Source organism: Pseudopipra pipra, chromosome 20, assembly GCF_036250125.1.
Source record: "Pseudopipra pipra isolate bDixPip1 chromosome 20, bDixPip1.hap1, whole genome shotgun sequence".
Lineage (NCBI taxonomy): Eukaryota > Metazoa > Chordata > Aves > Passeriformes > Pipridae > Pseudopipra > Pseudopipra pipra.
In genome coordinates, this window is record NC_087568.1 from 10,387,182 (window position 1) to 10,404,338 (window position 17,157).

At 56.7% G+C, this 17,157-nt stretch overlaps 2 protein-coding genes across 8 annotated transcripts in view; one reads left to right on the forward strand and one right to left on the reverse strand.

Annotated features, from left to right (window-relative positions):
* Nucleotides 1-6,639, forward strand: part of RGS3 (regulator of G protein signaling 3) — an 87,342-nt gene extending 80,703 nt beyond the window's left edge. For 5 of the 7 annotated variants that reach the window (XM_064677175.1, XM_064677174.1, XM_064677177.1 and 2 more), the window contains 4 exons: nucleotides 3,371-3,472; nucleotides 4,472-4,533; nucleotides 5,153-5,319; nucleotides 5,414-6,639. In XM_064677175.1, coding sequence (XP_064533245.1) covers nucleotides 3,371-3,472; nucleotides 4,472-4,533; nucleotides 5,153-5,319; nucleotides 5,414-5,599 — 517 coding nt within the window. In that variant the 3' untranslated portion in view covers nucleotides 5,600-6,639. Of the gene's footprint in view, nucleotides 1-833; nucleotides 1,140-2,577; nucleotides 3,258-3,370; nucleotides 3,473-4,471; nucleotides 4,534-5,152; nucleotides 5,320-5,413 lie in introns of those variants that run through there. The other 2 variants (XM_064677180.1, XM_064677179.1) reach the window with 2 other exon arrangements.
* The window catches only part of ALAD (aminolevulinate dehydratase), a 393,442-nt gene that overhangs the window by 101,792 nt on the left and 274,493 nt on the right, over nucleotides 1-17,157 (reverse strand). The gene's annotated exons all lie outside the window — the stretch shown is intronic.

A 17,157-nucleotide genomic window follows, 5' to 3' on the forward strand; every position in this document is an offset into this window, starting at 1 on the left:
CTTTGGGGTCCTCCCTTTCTTGTTCCCCCAAACTTTTCTGGACAGAAAAGGGCTCACTTCAGACAGAGAGTGGTTTTTGGGGAGGATGGTGGTGGAGTGTTGGGGACATTGCACAGCCCATTTGGGAGCACCCCTGTTCTTTGACAGGGGGAAGACACAAGCTCTTGCTGGTGGCCTGGGGGAAAACAGCTTCCCAGGGTTCAGGGAGAGGACATGCAAATGGTGAAATCTGAGCTGGGGGCCTCCTTCCCGCTGGCCCCATGCCGGGAGGAGGAATGGGGAGGTGGAATGGGGGGGTTTCCCACTGCGAGTCAGGCTCCAAACCTTGCGGCACATCGCAGTGCACGGGCAGCGTGGTGGGAGCGGTGAGCACGGGGACCACTGAGGCACGCTGGCAGCCCCTCCACCTCTCCTGGTAAGGCTTTGGGCTGCCAAAAAGTGGCTCTGGGCAAGGACAAGGCAGCCGTGGCCTTTGCTTGCCATGAGCACAGCTGCAGCCGAGGGGGGGAGGATGTTTGGGAACGCACCGCCTCTGGTTTTGGACGCCAGATTGGGGTGTCACGGCCACAGGAGTCCCCTTGGCTGGGTCCTGTGCCCTGGGACACGTGTTTGCGGGCAGGTGGAGGAGCTGCACGTGGTGTGAGCGGCTCAGGGGGTGCGAGGGGGCCGAGCACAGGGGCTGTGCACGCAGCTCGACGTCCCGGCCGGCTGTGCCTCCTGCCAGCGAGCGGCACTGTTGTCCCGCGTGTTCCTCGCCGCAGCCGCCTATTTTTAGCCCTTTTTATTATTCCCCCCCAGCACTTGAAATGAAAACGAATCCAATCCCTGCAGCAGGGCCGTCCCTCTGTCCGCGTGTCCCTGCGGCGCTGGGGGAATCGGGCTGGCGGGGGGAGGCTCAGCCCCCCCGGCTTAGCGGGGTCAGGGGCGGTTGCACAGAGGGTTTTCTCCTCACCTTGAGCCGGCAGTGGATGCTCTGGGGAGCCTCTTGCCATCGCACAGCCGGCTATTGGCTGTGCCAGCCGCCCGCGGGGGTATTTATGGTGCCAGTGCCGGGGCTCGGCACTCGCCTCCCATCCCGGCAGCGCTGCCGGCCCCATGTACCGCGCCATGGTGGACTTTTCCGAAAAATACCTGGAAAGGTAGGACCGCAGCATCCCGCGAGGAAGGGTGATGTGCTGTGCGGGGCGTGGTTTGCAGCGGTGCGGGGGGATGTACGACCTTGCGGTCACGTTTGGGGGCAGGGGCAGGTCACTTTGTGGAGGCAACTCCAGAGTGAAACCAGCAATTTTTTATTGAATTGTTTTTGCTGAGACATTTATCCTGCAGTCTGACTGTAGCTGTGGGCTATGTGTGCCCAGGGCTGTCACAGCCTGGGTTGGTGCCACTTGCTCTTTATTTGCAAGAGGAGCAGCACGTGTAAGTCGGGGAACGTCCTTAGGAGGTGCTCGCTGGTGTGTTGCAGCTGGAAAATCCACCCACGAGCCACGATCACCTGCGAGCCCCAAAGCCCAGTGTGTGGCCAGCTGGCACTGTGCCCAGGGCTCTGCGGGTGGAGGTGACCCACGTGTGCCACACACACAAGGGCTGTTCAGTGCTCTGCCAGCCCTGCCGGGCGCCGGGCTGCTGCCCTGCTAAACTGGGAACACTGCTAAAATTGTTGTTGCTGGAGGGTGTGTGGGATGGCTTGTCCCGTGTGGTGGCTGGTCCTGGGCTGCCGGCAGTGCTGGCAGGGCGGTAATGGGAGGCAGATGGTGTTTGGAGTGTGAGGCTCTGTGTTTGGATCCGCTTTTCCCACGTTAGTGCTGAGCTGGTACCTGGCAGCTGGCAGCAATGGGATGTGTGTCCTGCTGGAACCACAGCCCAGGTGGTGTGAAGGCACCAAAACTGTCCATGTCCCTCCTGAGGGCATGGATGGCACCGGGGACTGGGGAGGGGGTTATTGCCCTCTACAATCCTTCCATGGCTCAGGGTGCTCAGCACTTGAGGGACTGATCTCTATGGTTGCTGCAGCTCTTTTTTTCCCTGTGGATCGCTGTATTTTACCCTCCCAGGACTGGAGAGAGCTGTGGGTCTGGAGAGTATCACTTGGGGTCTGGGTTGCACCCTTGTGTTGAATCCCTCCTGTGCCTCTCATGTTCCTCCCCAGCACTGGGATGGCCTGGCCAGGCAGAGGTGGCTCCTCTGAGCATCTTTGCACACTCACTGCTGTGCAACTCGTGGGAGGTGGCAGGGGTGACCTGGCCATGCCGCCCTGAGGTCCCATCCACCCTGATGGCCTTGGTGGTGGGTGCAGGATGAGCATCCCAGGCCACCCTGGGTGTCCCTGCTCCTGTGCCGGCGTGTCATGCACGAGCTGTGCCACGAGGGGACAGCACCGTCCGCGCGTCCTCCCCGTCGCCTCCCGCACCTCCTGTCCCGTGCCTTGGCCCTGGGCAGCCCTCGCAGGGCCGGGCTGGGGCTGGGCTGGGCTGCGGGGGTCTCATTTTCCCATGGCACTTGCCAAAAATCTTTGTCCTGCTTTGTGCTGGCGGCAGTTTCCCGGGGGCACCCTGAGCCCTGTGCCCGGGTGCACGTCGGTCTGTCCGTCCAGGGACAGCAGAGCGGGGACCTGAGCAGGGACAGCGTGGGGTGTCTTTGCCCCAGCGCCCGTCGGTGCCATTCGCTGCCAGTCCCAACCACCCTGTCACGGGAATGTCCCCACGGCCTTGCCCGTCCTGGGCTGGCACCGGAGACACGTGAGCGCCAGTGGGTGCCCAGCCCTGTCCACGCCGCGGGGACACAGGGCAGCGCTGCTGTCCCCGCTCTGCTCCTCAGCCCGCTCCGCCCCATCGCCGGCCCCGCTGCCTTCCCGGGATTCCTGCGCTCTATAAATAGCCCTCGTAAATCCTCGCCGCGATTATTTTTCCCCGCCGTCTCTTGAAAAGGCCCCACTATCCGCCCTCCTCGGCGCTGGTTTTTTCCACCTTTCCTCAAGTTTCCCCAGCAACGGCAGAGCCGCCCGAAGCAGCGGCGGGGCTGGCACAGCCCTCGCTCCCCCCCGCCCCGCGCCGCGTTTAAAGCCCCGGGCAGAGCCCTCCGGCCCCGCGCTGGCCGCTCCCCGCGCCCGAGCCGCCGCTCCCCGCGGGGGCTGCCCCTGCAGCCATGCCCTTCTTCCGAGACCTCTCCAAGCCCCAGCCGCTGGAGTTCCACGCCGAGATGCTGCTGGCGGTGCAGAGACCCCACAACGGCAGCCTGCAGCGCCGGCACACCATGAAGGAGTAGGTGGAGGGCGCCGGGAGAGCGGGGAGAGGCTGCCGGAGGGTCCCCCCCGGGTGCTGGGTGTCCACCCCCGACCCCTCGGCCGCCTGCTAAGAGTTGCTCTTCTCTCTAGAGCCAAGGACATGAAGAACCGGCTGGGGATTTTTCGGCGGAGGAACGAGTCCCCCGGAGCCAACCCCTCCGGCAAGCTGGACAAAGTGCTCAAATCCCTCAAGTAGGTGCTGCGAGAGGGGGGAGTGGGGGTCGTGGGGATCGGGGGTCGTGGGGATTGGAGACCACAGACACAGGGGATCAGGGACCGTGGGGATCAGGGGCTGTGGGGATCGGACACCATGGGGATTGGGGATCAGGGGCCGTGGGGATCAGGAGTTGTGGGAATTGGAGAACATGGGGATCATAGATCATCTGCTGTGGGGATGGGGGTTTGTGGGGATCGGGGGCCGTGGGGGCTTGGGGACAAGCTGCAATCAGGACCTCCTCACCTACTGGCAGGCTGGTTTCACCCCATTTAGGGAAGCTGTGGACAAGCAGTTTTTGTATCTGGAGGAGCATTAAAAATACTTTTTGGCTGAAAATTCCCCCAAGTGGGTGGGAGGTGCTGCCTGGGCAGTGGCACAGCAGCAGCTTGTGTTGGAAATGTACCTGATGGCAGCAATCTCCCAGTGCCTGTACATGGAACTTTAACCAGCTGGAGGATGGTTTGAAAAACCACTTTGCTCTGGAGATGCTCCAGCAGCTGGAGACGAGCCCTCCCTGCTCTTGCTCCTGACAGCTTCTCTGGCTGCTTCAGGGGCAGCTGAAATCCCACTTTCCTGCAGCTCCTGGCATCACCCGGAACTTTTCCAATTCTTGCTCAGGCACCCCAAGCGGCACAGCTGCCTGCACAGACCTCCTTGTGTCGGATTCTCTTCCTGCCAGTCTAAAGGCAGAGGTTTCCCTCTGGCAGAGCTGCTGTTGTGCTGCCTGGTGCAGAGCCCAGCTCTGCCTGCAGCTGCCCTGGCAGTGCCAGTGCCAATGTGAGAGCCATGGCCAGCCCCACCGGGGCACACAGCATGGCTTTGTCCACTGGAAATGTTGAGCAGGAGGCCCATTTGGGAGCCAGGACCAGCCCTGCTGGGCACACAGCCTGGCTTTAGCCACTGGAAATGTTTAGCAGGCGGTGAAAGTGGCTTTTGCTGCTTTGCTTTGCCAACGCTCCGTCCTTCTCCCGCAGGCCCACTCCCGAGGAAGCACTCAAGTGGGGAGACTCCCTGGAGAAGCTGCTGCTGCACAAATGTAAGTGTATGTCCACCTCTTCCACTTGTGTTTACTGCCAGAGGAATATCCAGACACGTGCATGGATAAAGCTGGGATTTCCTCTGTTAATCCCTTCCGGTGTTTGGGGACAGACCATGAAGAGAAATCAGGCTGTCCCTTGTCTGCTACTCCTGCCTGGCCCAGGGAGGGAGTTGGTGACAGAGGCCAAGGGGAGCAGCTCAGGGCTGCAGCCCCCCTGTTTGAGGAGGAAGTGATTCATGTCTCTGCAGTGGGACTGTGGAAGAGAAGCTGCTTTAGACATCCCCTTCTCACATATCACAGCTGGGGCACCCCACATCATGGTCATGTCCTGCTCCCAGCCCATAGGGATGGCCAGGGGGTCCTGTCCCCGTTGCTGTCCCCACTCCAGCCCAGCCTCCCTCTTGGCTCTGTGCATGCTGGAGGTGTGGATTCAGCACACGGATGGGTTGTGCTGGCCTGGCAATGCCATCACTGCCTGTTTGCACAAGGGGGTTTTTAGGACACAGTGTGGGAAGGGGGTTTAGGCTGCAGCTTTGCAGGGTTGTTGGGCTGAGGGTCTTGTGGGGCCATTCCCTGCCTGGGAGCCGTGAGTAGAGACGTGTCCCTGTCCCCACAGACGGGCTCGCTGCCTTCAGGGCCTTCCTGCGCACCGAGTTCAGCGAGGAGAACCTGGAGTTCTGGCTGGCCTGTGAGGAGTTCAAGAAGATCAAATCCCAGTCCAAGATGGTCTCCAAGGCCAAGAAGATCTTTGCCGAGTACATCGCCATCCAGTCCTGCAAGGAGGTGAGGGCTGGCTCCTGCGCTGGCACGTGGCTCCCTGGCACAGGGAGCTCCCTGCCTGGGAGCTGCTCACCAGCCCTGGTCTCTCTGCCCACAGGTCAACCTGGACTCCTACACCCGGGAGCACACCAAGGAGAACCTGCAGAACATCACCCGCGGCTGCTTCGACCTGGCGCAGAAGAGGATTTACGGGCTCATGGAGAAGGACTCGTACCCCCGCTTCCTGCGCTCTGACTTGTACCTGGACATAATTAACCAGAAGAAAGCCAGCTCCCCGCTGTAGACCCAAGGACTGTCTCGGGGCAGGCTGGGAGCTGTGTGTTTACATGGAGTTGGGCAGTGAAGGCCTTCCTGGGAGCCGGCGGGAGCGTGTTTTCCTGCTGCCACTCGTGCCCCCAAGCCATAATTCCTGCAGCAACGGACGTGGGGCAGCTGAAGGCACCGAGCTTGGGGCCAGGGGGACCGACACACCAAGCAGTCTGGTACTGCTCCATCGCGGGTACGACGCCTTCGGGGTGACTCCGGCGTGGATTTTAGCCAGGAGGGGAGCTCCCACGAGACTACTGTGAAGCAGTGCCCCAGCTGTGAGCGTTCCTGGAGGGCGGCGAGCGATCCCAGATTGCTGAGGAGGAGTTTTGAGCAGGGCTCCAGCGAGGGGGACAACAGCACCACCATGAACACCACCCCGGATCAAAGCCTCATGGCCTGGCCCAGCCCCAGGATGCTGCTGTGCTTCCCCGTGCCGTGGTGCCTCCCGGCTGCCCCGCGGCAGCAGCTGCAGGAGCCCGGCCTCGTCCCCCCGGGAGCAGGGAGAGCCGGGTCCTCCCCCTGCGCGGGGGGTGTGCAGACCACCCCCTCCCACCCCACCCCTGGTTTATTTATTGACCTCCTCTAGCTGGACATTACTGTGTAATAGGAAACCCCCTGTCCTTTCCCGTTCCCAGATGACAAGTGCAATATTTGTGTGTGTCGCGGCCGAGTTCTCCGGCGGAGTGGGTGCCTTTGTTTTTTGGGTGTGTACATTTTGTAAGTAGCGGGTTTTACCTGACAGACCATTCCCTGGCAGCAGGCCGCTGGGGGAGCCTGGTGTATATATCTCATGCCCTGACGACGGAGGGTTTGGCGATGGAGAAAAGCAGCTCTGTGAAGCAGACACTCTCCTGACTCTGGATAACAATACTGTGTTTTGGGAAGCGGGGGTTCCTGCTGGCCCTGGCAGAGCGGGGTGGACTGCCTGCCTCCCAGTTTACAGTGCAAAGCATCTCTGCAGCTAGAAAAAAACCAACATTGTCATGGTCATAGGTAAATAAAAGGAGAATATAATTTCTTGTAGCTGCCTTTTCTTTGTGGCACGTTTGTCAGCACTGGTGGAGCCCTCGCTTCACCCAGGAGCGTAAAATCCTATTAGTGCATGGCTAAAGAAGGGAAAATCTGGTTCCATGAATTTCTGAGCTGTTTTTTATGATGGACCAGCTGCCAGATACTCCTGAGGCCAGGCCTGGGTGCAGGGACACAGTTTTGCCCAAAACAAGACTGTTCCCAAGGCCTGTGGTCACAGTTTAAACACGGCAGGGCAGGAACCTCTGACCACGGGAATGCCCAGGCACACAAGTGACCTCCTGTAGCTCTGGGTCCCTCTGGGGATGCACCAAAGCAGCAACAAAAAGCCCAGCAGTGCTATTCCAGGTCTGTGCATGGCTTGGCAGGGCTGCTCCTCCCCAGCAAGGGCAGCACCCTGGCAGCTCTGGTGTGGGATGCAAATGTTTTTTAAAGGCTGTTCCTGGTGTGTTTGGTAGAACACCAATGTCCCTCACCTGCTTGTGATCACTCAGGAATGTGCTTCTGGTGCCACAGGGCTGTGCTGAGCCATGGGATGGCTGCCCAGAGGTGCTGCTGGAGATGCCCAGGCTGCCCCAGCAATGCCACCTGGGTATCAGCTCTGCCCAGCACATACCATCTCTTCTGGGGAACTGTCTGTGTTTCCCCTCTTTAAACAGCCAGCAGGTGATGGCCAGGTGGGGAATCTGAGGCAGAGCTGAGGGTTCCCCTCAGGTCTTGGCTGGAGGTATCAGGGTTGGTGGGATGCCTGTGTGGCTCTCCTGGAGTTGCTTTTGGCACCCCAGGCTTGAGGCCAATGTGACCCAGTCACTGACCCTGGAGCTGCTGGGACCCAGTGGGTGGGTGCACCCTCCCAGCTTCCTCCTCCAAGCCAGACCCTCCTCTTTCTCCTGGCATTGCTGAGAGCCTTCATCTCCTCTCTGTCTCAGCTCGGAGGGTTTCCCTCCGTATCTGGAGTCATCACAGATTTTCTTGCATGTCCCTGCTTTCTCAGTCCCCCACGTTCCCCTGATCTCCCTTCACTTCACCCCAAGCCATCAGTGTTAGGAAACTTGCAGAGTTCCTTTGTTGGTCCCCCACTCCATGTCCCCAGGCTCCCAGGGGCAGCCACAGGGGCACTGGGCTCGGGGGCTCTGGGGGTACTGGGCAGCTCAGTACCTGCCATTGCCTTCTCTCTGCCCTCAGTGCCAGGTCCTGTGGTGCTGCTGATTCCCAGGAGCATCCCAGCCCCCAAACCACGCTGTGTTTTGAGCCTACAGCCTGCCTTGCCCGTGGGAATTCTCCCAGCCCAGGCAGGCAGGGAGGGCTGGAGCTGCCTTGGGACATGTGGGACAGGAATCTGGTGCTCGACTTTGATCCCTGCAGGGGACAGAGGCACCGGTGTGTGTGAGAGGAGGAGCCCTGGGCACGTGGGGTGAGTCCCTGGAGCAGATGGAAATAGCCCTGGGTGAGTGGCAGGAGGGGGGTTATTGCTGTAAGAGAATTTATTGCTGACCTGCAGGGTACTGGGTCACAGGGCAAACACCATCCCCATCCCCACGTGTGGGGAGCACTCGATTCCAGGGACAGGCAGGGCTGGGCTGAGAACTGGAAATGCCACGTGCTTGTCCCGTGTTTTCCTGGGATGGTCAGTGCCCTCTGCAGCAGGACAGGTCTCATCATGGACCTTGTGGTGACACTGAAGCACAGCTTAGTCCCCTCTGTGCTGCAGCAGAGGAGCTGTGCCAGCTTCCCCAAGACTTTGTGCCTCAGGGTGAAGGATATGGGGAACTTGGAGCATCTGGATGGGGACTGGGTGGGGAAGGTCAGTTCATGGAGAGGGTTTGTTCTGAGGGACACTGCTTGGGATGGAGATACAACCCCACTGCCTGAGCAGCAACTTGTGCAGGAGATAGGGGACAGGGAGCTGCTACAGGGACACTGAGCTTACAACACAAACAGAAGGGGGACAGAAATGTCCTTATTTAGCACAAAACAAGATGTCTAGGACAAAATCCAATCATGAAAAGAAAATATTGACTTGTCAATGCCAGTGCCACAAGCCTGAGCAGTAGAAATGGGAATTAGGTATTCCTGATTCCTAATTCGAGGCACAACCTCAACCCAAGCAGAGCTGCTGATAGCTGGAGGGATGTTCCCAGGGCAGCAATGCTAAAATCCTGGGGGGGGTCACCTGGCTGGGGATGGCCCTGGGGGTGGAGAAGTGGCCATTACCTGTAGCCAAAGCCACCTAAGCCATGAAGGTGGTGGGTGGCACAAAGGGGACAGTGACAGGGTGACAGCCCCTCCTGGGCTCATCCCAAGGCTCAGGTGTGTGCAGGCAGCTGCCTCTGGCCATTGCTGCCCTTTCACACTGTGGGCAAAGGCAATTTCCCAGTGTGGAAACCAGTGCCTTCCAAAATAGGGAGCACCTTATCTCAGCAGATAACCAGGATTTATCTCAGGGCTAAAAATGAGTGGTTGCTGAGTTGCAAGTAGTCACAACTTGCTGTGTTTGTTATGTGCAAACAGAGCAAAGTCCACCCTGGAGCGGGTGCTCTCCGGTCATTCCTGGGACAAAGCTCACCCAGCTCAAGGCAAAGCACCCCAGGGAAAGGATTTATGTGGGAAAATGGGAATAATCACCAGAAAGGGCTGAAAGCCTTGATAGGTTCAAAAAATGACCTGATCCTGTATGTGAAAAAGGTTAAGACTCCTGGGAAAAACATCTTAAGGTTTTCACATCCCAGTTCCCTCACACCCTCAGGGATGAGGAGGTTGGGATGAGCCAAAAGCACTTGGGGAGGCTGGTAAAAGTCTTACCTGTCCCAGGTGATGGGTTTGACCCTTCAAGTGTCCCTCAGCTCAGTATTTCATCACCTTCCTCATGCAGCAGCCAGAGGTGTGTGCAGGGGTCACCTGTGATTTACAAAAGCAAATGAATTTCTGAAAATAGCAGGTACATGAAAATCCAGCTCAGGCTGTCGAGAACCTCTTGGATGAAGATTTATTGGGAGAAGGTAATGAGGAGTGTGGGCATCCCATGCTGGGGTTGTGCTGTGAGGCCTGGCTGGCAGGTGAGTGTTTGCAGCACTGGGGTTGCAAGGGGCTTCATTCCAGAGCTGGCAAATAAAAAGTTTGCCTTTTTATTTCTACAGAAATGAAATTTTACCTTTCTGACAGGTATGCACTGTGCCCTGAGACACCTCAGCAGTGCACAGACTTTCCTGGGCTTTTCCAAGGCACCCATCCTGGAGTATAAACTTACCCAAATAAACATAACTTTCTACTTAGCAAAATAATTCCTTGGACCCCTGATTAGACAAATATTCTCAGAATAGAAACAAGGCTACTTTATAGCCACAGACTAAACATAGCTTGGCAGTCAGATACTGAAACTGCCGACACAAGAATTCCCCTGCTCGGGGAAACAGCTGACCTGCGAGTTCCTTCACCCCTCTCAGAGCTACCAGGGCTTATCAGGAGCACTCTGAGCTCTAATTTGGGTGGCTGAGGTGCCCAGGAGCTGCCTGGAGAGCAGCCACGGGAGCACCCAGTCGTCTGCCCGGCGGGGATGGAGATCAGGGTTGGTTTGGGTTTGTCTGGGGACTTTGGCTTCCCCTGGGTTTGATAAGGACCTGAGGGTGCAGAGTTGTGTTTGAGGGCTCTTGTCCTTCCAGATGGTGACCCTGGTGACTCTCAGAAGAGCTGGATGGGGCAGGTGAGGGGGGTACCCAGCTTGGCAGTGCCAAGGGTTGTCATCCTGCCCAGGGGAGCTCCAGACAGTGATTCCCTCCTGATGCATCCTTGGATTGAGGCTGTGAGGACAAGTGCCACCAACCTCTGCACTGCCATTGGCAATGCCCCTCCTGAACAATCCAAGGGAGCAAAGGCAGAGGAAATAAAATGCTCCTGAAGTAAAAATAAATCCAGTCAGACTCAGAGCTGCCTGTCAAGGACGTAAAACCAGCTCGGCTGGGCTGGTGCCAGGACAGGAAATCCAGGAGTCCCCTGGGTGCTGCTCACTCACTCGGGAAGCATTGTTATTGCTCATTTTCTGATTCCTCTCCACATTAGGTCATTTTTACTCAGCTCATCCAGCTCACACATTCCCCGGAGCTGGGGAAGGAGGGAGCAATAATGCCGACTCGGGGCCAGCCCTGGGGCCGGGGCGGAGCTGGAGAAAAGGAAAAATCCTGTCCTTTGTTGCTGAGCAGCCCTGCAGGGCCCGGACACAGGGAGGGGGTGAGGGGGACCTGCTCCACAGAGTGACCCTCTGGCAGCATCCCCCACCCCCTCTGGGTACCCCCGAGCTGTGCAGGGATGGATTCTCACCTTGGAAAGGTCCGGGACCCCCGTTTTCCTTGCCTTCCTCCCTCCTCAAAGAGTAAGGAAGGGGAGGTGGAGTAGAGGAAGAAGAGCCAAGCAGGAGCAGGTGGGGACTGCACACGGGGTGTTTGCATAGGAGCCATTTGCAAGTAATTTCTTGTCCCTTCCTGAACTAATGGGGTAATTATTTCAGGACACACGTGTTTCTCATGGAAAGTTCCACGCAGGCCGTGCGTCAGCTCATCAGTGGAGCAGCCCTGTTCTCCCCAGTGTGATCACAGTGTTTCTAGACAAAGACAAGTGGGTGAAACCTCCTGCTCCTGGGACTGGGGACAGCAGTGACCGGTCACAGAGCACCAGGTAAACCTGCTGGCCCAGGGCAAATCAGCAGCTCAGCATCAATGGGCTCACGTGCCCAAAGCTGATCCTCAGAACAGACACTGCTCTGCTCTTTGATGTGGCCCCTGTGCTTGACACGGGATGTTTGGGTCTGATTTTGTGCCCTGCTCTCTCCAACCAGCTTAAGAGAAATCAGAGGGGGTCCTGCAGAGGCTGCTGAAGGTCATGGACCTTGGACCCAGGACTCTTGTGGAGGGATGGAGAGGGATGGGATCTAACAGCATCCTGCAGCTTTGGGAAGGACAGCTAGAAAGGTGATGGAACCAAACTTTGCTTGGTAGCACCAGGTGACAAACTAAGGGACAACAGCCACAGTGTGTGACAATTTACAGACCTTCAGCTTGGACAGCAGGAAGAATGTTGTCATGGTAAGGCTGATACAGCAGAAAAACAGGCCCCATGGAGGTAGGGAGTCTCCACCGTTGGAAGTGGTCAAGACCTGACCAAAGTCACAGCTGACCTGCCCTGGTGCTGACAGTGTTCCTGCTGTGAGGGAGGGCTGGAGCAGAGAGCCCAGGGATGCCCCTGGCACACTGAGGAGCTGTCCCGTGCTCTGCAGGTGGACGTGGACAAGGTGTCCCAGGACACAGGCACTGAGCCCACAGGAGATGAGGGACAGAGGTGCAGGAGGCCAAAGTCTTCAAGTGAAAACGAATCCTGTGTTTTCCTACAAGAAACAAATTCCGTGGCTTGAGGACAAGCCCTTCATGTCAATGCTGGACTGAGGGAAGAGCTCCTTCCCTCTGCCCTTTGGCCACTCAGAGGCTGCTTGATTCTGGGTAAAAGGTGAGAGCTAAGAGTCAAAAACTGGACTGGGTTGGGCTGTGGGATGGCAACACGTAGCTCAGGGTGGCATCTCTGCTGTCTCCAGCTGCCCTGACCCCACATCACACAAGCTCATCTCCCTCAACGATGAACTACACAATTTTGATCTCCAGATCACTCTGTTTTCCAGAACTAATTTTTGAAATCTTTTTTTGTTTGGCCCTATGAATGTGACAACCACCCAACACCTGAGCAGCACTGCTAACTGTGCAGGGGTCAGATCTGGGGTGGGGACACTGAATGGCTCTTGTAGGTCTTGCCTGATGTATTCTATTTAATTTGTGTGCAATTTTTACATCATTTTGTAGGGAATGTGTTTTAGGGACGCTGGATGAGGCACCCTGGGAGATGTAATCCCAAATGTACTCCAAAGCACATGGGCAGTGGTGAATCCCATGGTGGCTGGTCAGGGGCATCACGTGTTGTTTTAAAGTGCATATAAAAGGTGTTGTTTGCTTCCAATAAACAGATTTGGGTGGTTGAACTCTCAACTATCAGGGTCGTGTGGGTTTATTATTTATTATATTAATAAAGCCATATCATTTGTATGCAAACAATTGAGTTAATTAACTAGATTCAGGGAGCCAAAGTGTTGTTAGAAGTAGGAAGTCTGATAAGTTGATACAACCAGTCTTCCCTTCTCTATAATAAATAGAGAGGAAGGAAGTGGGATGGGAGCCCTTGCAAATCACGTTTTAAATAGTGACAACTTTTATGGCTGAGCCATAAAATCGTAGTTCCTGAAGCACTGGCACAACGTTAATTAGATGATAATTATGGACATACTCATTACTGCAGCTTCATTACAGTCCAGGAATTGAGTCTTCAGTGGCTGTGCCTGCACTCATCTGCTGCCAGGTGTCCAAGTGTCAGGGAGATTATTTCCCTGGAGTGCTCACCACCTCTCTGCCTGCTCTTCCACCAGTTGAGGGTCCAGCCAGGCTGTTCTCAGCAGACAGGACAATGTTCCCTGTCCCTGTGGGCAGTTTTGGGACACCCAGTCCCCAGCCCCAGACCAGTCTCACAAGGTACAATCCCTCCCTGTCCTTCCTCTGCTGTACAACGAGGAGCCTCAGGAGCAGCTTCAGGGCCACCGTGTGAAGATCGAGAGTGGTCTCAGCTTGGACCTGCTGGTACAAAAGGGCTTCAAGGGCACTGGTCCCTCTGCAGGGGGGTGTTTTAGAGGGATAAAAGTGTGCTGGGAAATGTGGCAGCCCTTGCTGGCTCCTCATTCAGGCCCACTCCATCCTCTGGACCATTCAGGGCTCCATCTTTCAGAGATTTCACAGAATATTCTGAGTTGGACGGGACCCACAAGGATCACTGAGCCCAGCTCTTGAGTGACTGGTCCCTAAAGGGCTTGAACCCAGTTATTAGCACTGTGCTCTAATCTCCTGAGCTCAGCTCAGGGTCTGAGGTGCTCACCAGAGACCCCTGTGACCTGCAGTGTGACCCCACAGGGGAGTCTTTTACTCTCTCCCCTGAAAGCACGTGGGTAGGAAGAGGAGACCCTGATGTGCCACTTTGTCCTCTCAGATCAAGACAAGAACTTGGAATTCTCCTGGTTTTAGAGAGGCAAAACCTCCTGAGGAAGCTGGGAAGGTACTTTTCTTCTTGAGTTTGTGGCTGCACACGTTTGTGGAGGCAGTTGTGCTACCTGTCAGCCAGCCTGGGACCTGCAGAGGGGTCAGACACTGGAGATGTTTCCCAGGCTCTAGTTTTAAAGACCCCGCTTGCTTGGACTGTTCTCTGGGCCCATCCTCTTGCTCTGTCCATCTCCCCTGTTTCTGGGAATGGCTGAAGCTCCTGCTTGCTGGGTAAAGGCAGAATTGGGAAATTCAGCTGGTTTTTTTTACCCTGAGGGTCCTGTCTCCCCCACGTGCTTCACGACCCTGAGATGAGCTCAGGTGGTCAGAGCATGGTGCCAAGAACACCAGGGTTGTGGGTTTGACCCCTGTATGGGCCATTCACTTCAGAGTTGGACTCAATGGTCCTTGTGGGTCCCTCCCAGCTCAGAACATTCTGTAATTTCTTGACCTTTGAATGTGGGTCCTACTGCCTTGACACCCTCTCTGCTCTGTGCTGTTTCTCTGGTTCAGGGTCTCTGGAAGGGCCTCCTCCCATCTGGGTTCAGCTGAGACTGGGCTCAGCCTGTGCAGCGACTGGAGGCACCAAACCAACCCTCCCTGGTGGAGATGCTGCAAGAGCAGAGGGACCCAGGGGAGGGGACAGGGCTGCTGCCATACAGTCCCTGGCATTTCTCCTCCTTTTCCTCCTCCCTGGTCCTCCTCACCCAGCCCTGCACTCTGTTGCCCCTGCCCATCCCCTCCTGCATCTCTGCTCCAAGCTGCTTGTGATAAAAGAGCTGGTGAATCTGGGTCTTACTGTGTGAGATGTGGGGACTTCTCCTGCTGGCAGAGCTGCCAGGCCCTCCCAAAGGGGCTTGGCGTCTGCAGACACATCTGGGCTGGCTGGGGACACTGCTGGGCATGTGCCCCAAGCTTTGAACCTGCACAGGTTTGTCTTCAAAGCATCATGGGCAAATTTCAGGTGGCCCTCAGAAAGAACAAGTGCCTGGGTCCTGCTCTGAGGAGAGTGTCCATGTAGGAAAAGGTGGAATGGCTTCAAACTGACAGAGGGCAGGGTTAGATGGGATACTGGGGAGAAATTGTTCTCTGTGAGGGTGGGGAGGCCCTGGCACAGGTTGCCCAGAGAAGCTGTGGCTGCCCCTGGATCCCTGGAAGTGTCCAAGGCCAGGTTGGATGGGGCTTGGAGCAACCTGGGCTAGTGGAAGGTGTCCCTGCCCATGGCAGGGGGTGGAATGAGATAAGAACCCTCCCAACTCAAACCATTCTGTGATTGCACCCCATCACTTCCCCCAAGCACCCCAAATTTAAGCCCTCTGCTGTCAGACACCCCATCTGCTCTGCTCCAGGAAGATCCTCCTGCTGTTCCCCACCATTCCATGGCTGCGCAGAGTCATCAGGATTTGTCAGACAGGGAGACAGTGCTGGAAAGCCCCGGGTGGGAGCAGGGATTGTGGAGCCCCACTGGCTGCCCTGTGCCTTCCTGTGGTACTGCACTCGGTTATTTCCAGCTGTGGCTTTTGGAAACCTTTGGTGCTTTTGCCACTTTTAGTCCTGGCAACCCAGTAACTGCTCCTGGCAGGGCTGAGGCTCTGCATTTTCTGGAAAAACCTTAAAATGCTCCAGAGTGTCAGAGCAATGCCAACTAAGGGAAAAAACCCCACCAGCAGAACAAAAACCAGTCTTTTTCCAACCAAATTCCAGTGTTGTTGTATTTTTCTTAAAGAAAAACATAACTACTTTTTTTCCTGGATCAGACTGGCCCCTGCAAATGCACTCCCCATTGTGCTGAGCTCCTAAAATAACTGCAGTTGTTAATGGAAATAAAGCCCTGGGAGAATCAGCCATTCCTGTCTCACCCTCCAGCCCCCCTGAGGTGTCACAGACCCCTGTGCAGGGTGACAAATCCTCGCCCTGGCAATTCCTGAGGGGTTCAAATCCCAGTTCCTGTGGGCTTCAAATCCCAACTGCCTTTGTGAGGGGCCATCCTGAGATGTGTGTCTTCCCAGGGCGGCATAAATCAAGGCCAGCAGAGGATGGCAGGGCTGGCTGGGTTTGTTGCTGTATCCCAGCAACATTTAACCTCCTCAGCTGCGGGGTCGGCAGTGCCCGAGTCTCATTACACATCCCAGGGGTGAGGCATTTCCTGGGCTCTGTTCCATCCTACCACATCCAGCACGGGGAATACGGCTCTTGGTTCAGCCAGAGATTCCCAGATTAATTTTTTGGGAGTGCTGAAGATCTGCATGTTCCAGGTCAGGCAAACGAACACTCACAGCACTTGTTGAAATCCCTCAAAGAGTTGTTTGTTGTTGTTTAAAAATCGCTTTTCAGGAACCTTTTCCTGGCCTCCTGCTGTCTCCCCTAAGAGGGGATCTGGAAGGCCAGGGGACATCCACCCACCCCTAGGTATGGGACATGGGCCACCTCAGTGGGCAAAGGAGGGGGCTCTGAGGGTCTGCTCTGGAGTGGAGATACTGGGATTTGCGCCAAGATATCTCCTGGAGACAGGAGAGGGAGGGTCATCCCTTTGATGGATGGTGAAAGTGCCCTCCTGCCTCTCCTGGGAAAGGCCCTTTCCCGGGGGCAGGGCTGCAGCCTGTTTTCTGGAGGTGTGTGGGGAGCAGGGCTTTGTTCTGCTTTGCTGCTCCATCCGAGCACGGCTCGAGTGGAACCCCCTGTGTGGATCCCCCATGGAGGGCTGGGGGAGCCCTACCCACCCTGCCTGTGGTGATCCAGGGACGTTCAGGGTCTTTCCCATGGAGCCACGGCCTCGTCCCACAGTGGTAGGAGCTCTGCTCCCAGCCCAGCTCCTGACCCCGTCCTTGGGGGGTGGCTCTGCTGCCTCCTCTCCCACAGGCACAGGTATGTTTACGGGGGGCTATTTTAGGCTCCTTTTTCAGGAAACTACAGAAATCCTCCTAAAAAGTAGATCAAGACCACCCTGTGGCCAAGTCCCTGGTGAGGATGACCTGTATTGGAGCCACAGGGCTCCAGGGCACGGCTCTGATTTCCCAGGGAAGGACTGAGCTCTGCCAGGGCTTTTGCAACCAGAGCTGGCCTCTGTCACAGTGCTGGGAGCTGGAGCTGGGGCTGGGCCAGGCTGACATCATTCCCAGAGTGATGATGCCTTGCTGTGCTTCACCACATGGCTCCTCCAGCTCCCACAGCCTTGTTGGCACCTGCTCTTCATCCCATCTCAGCTCATCCTGGCCTTCATCCCACAGCCTCCCTTGCACACTGCAAGCTTTGGGGGGAACACAGTCCATGGATGGAAGGGTTGGGGCCAAGCCCTGTCCCCCCTGTCCCTCCAAAGGCAGGTCCCCAGAGCATCAAATCTCCGAGTCTTCTGCAGGGATTGGCTTCATTTTACTTTGAGGGTTTA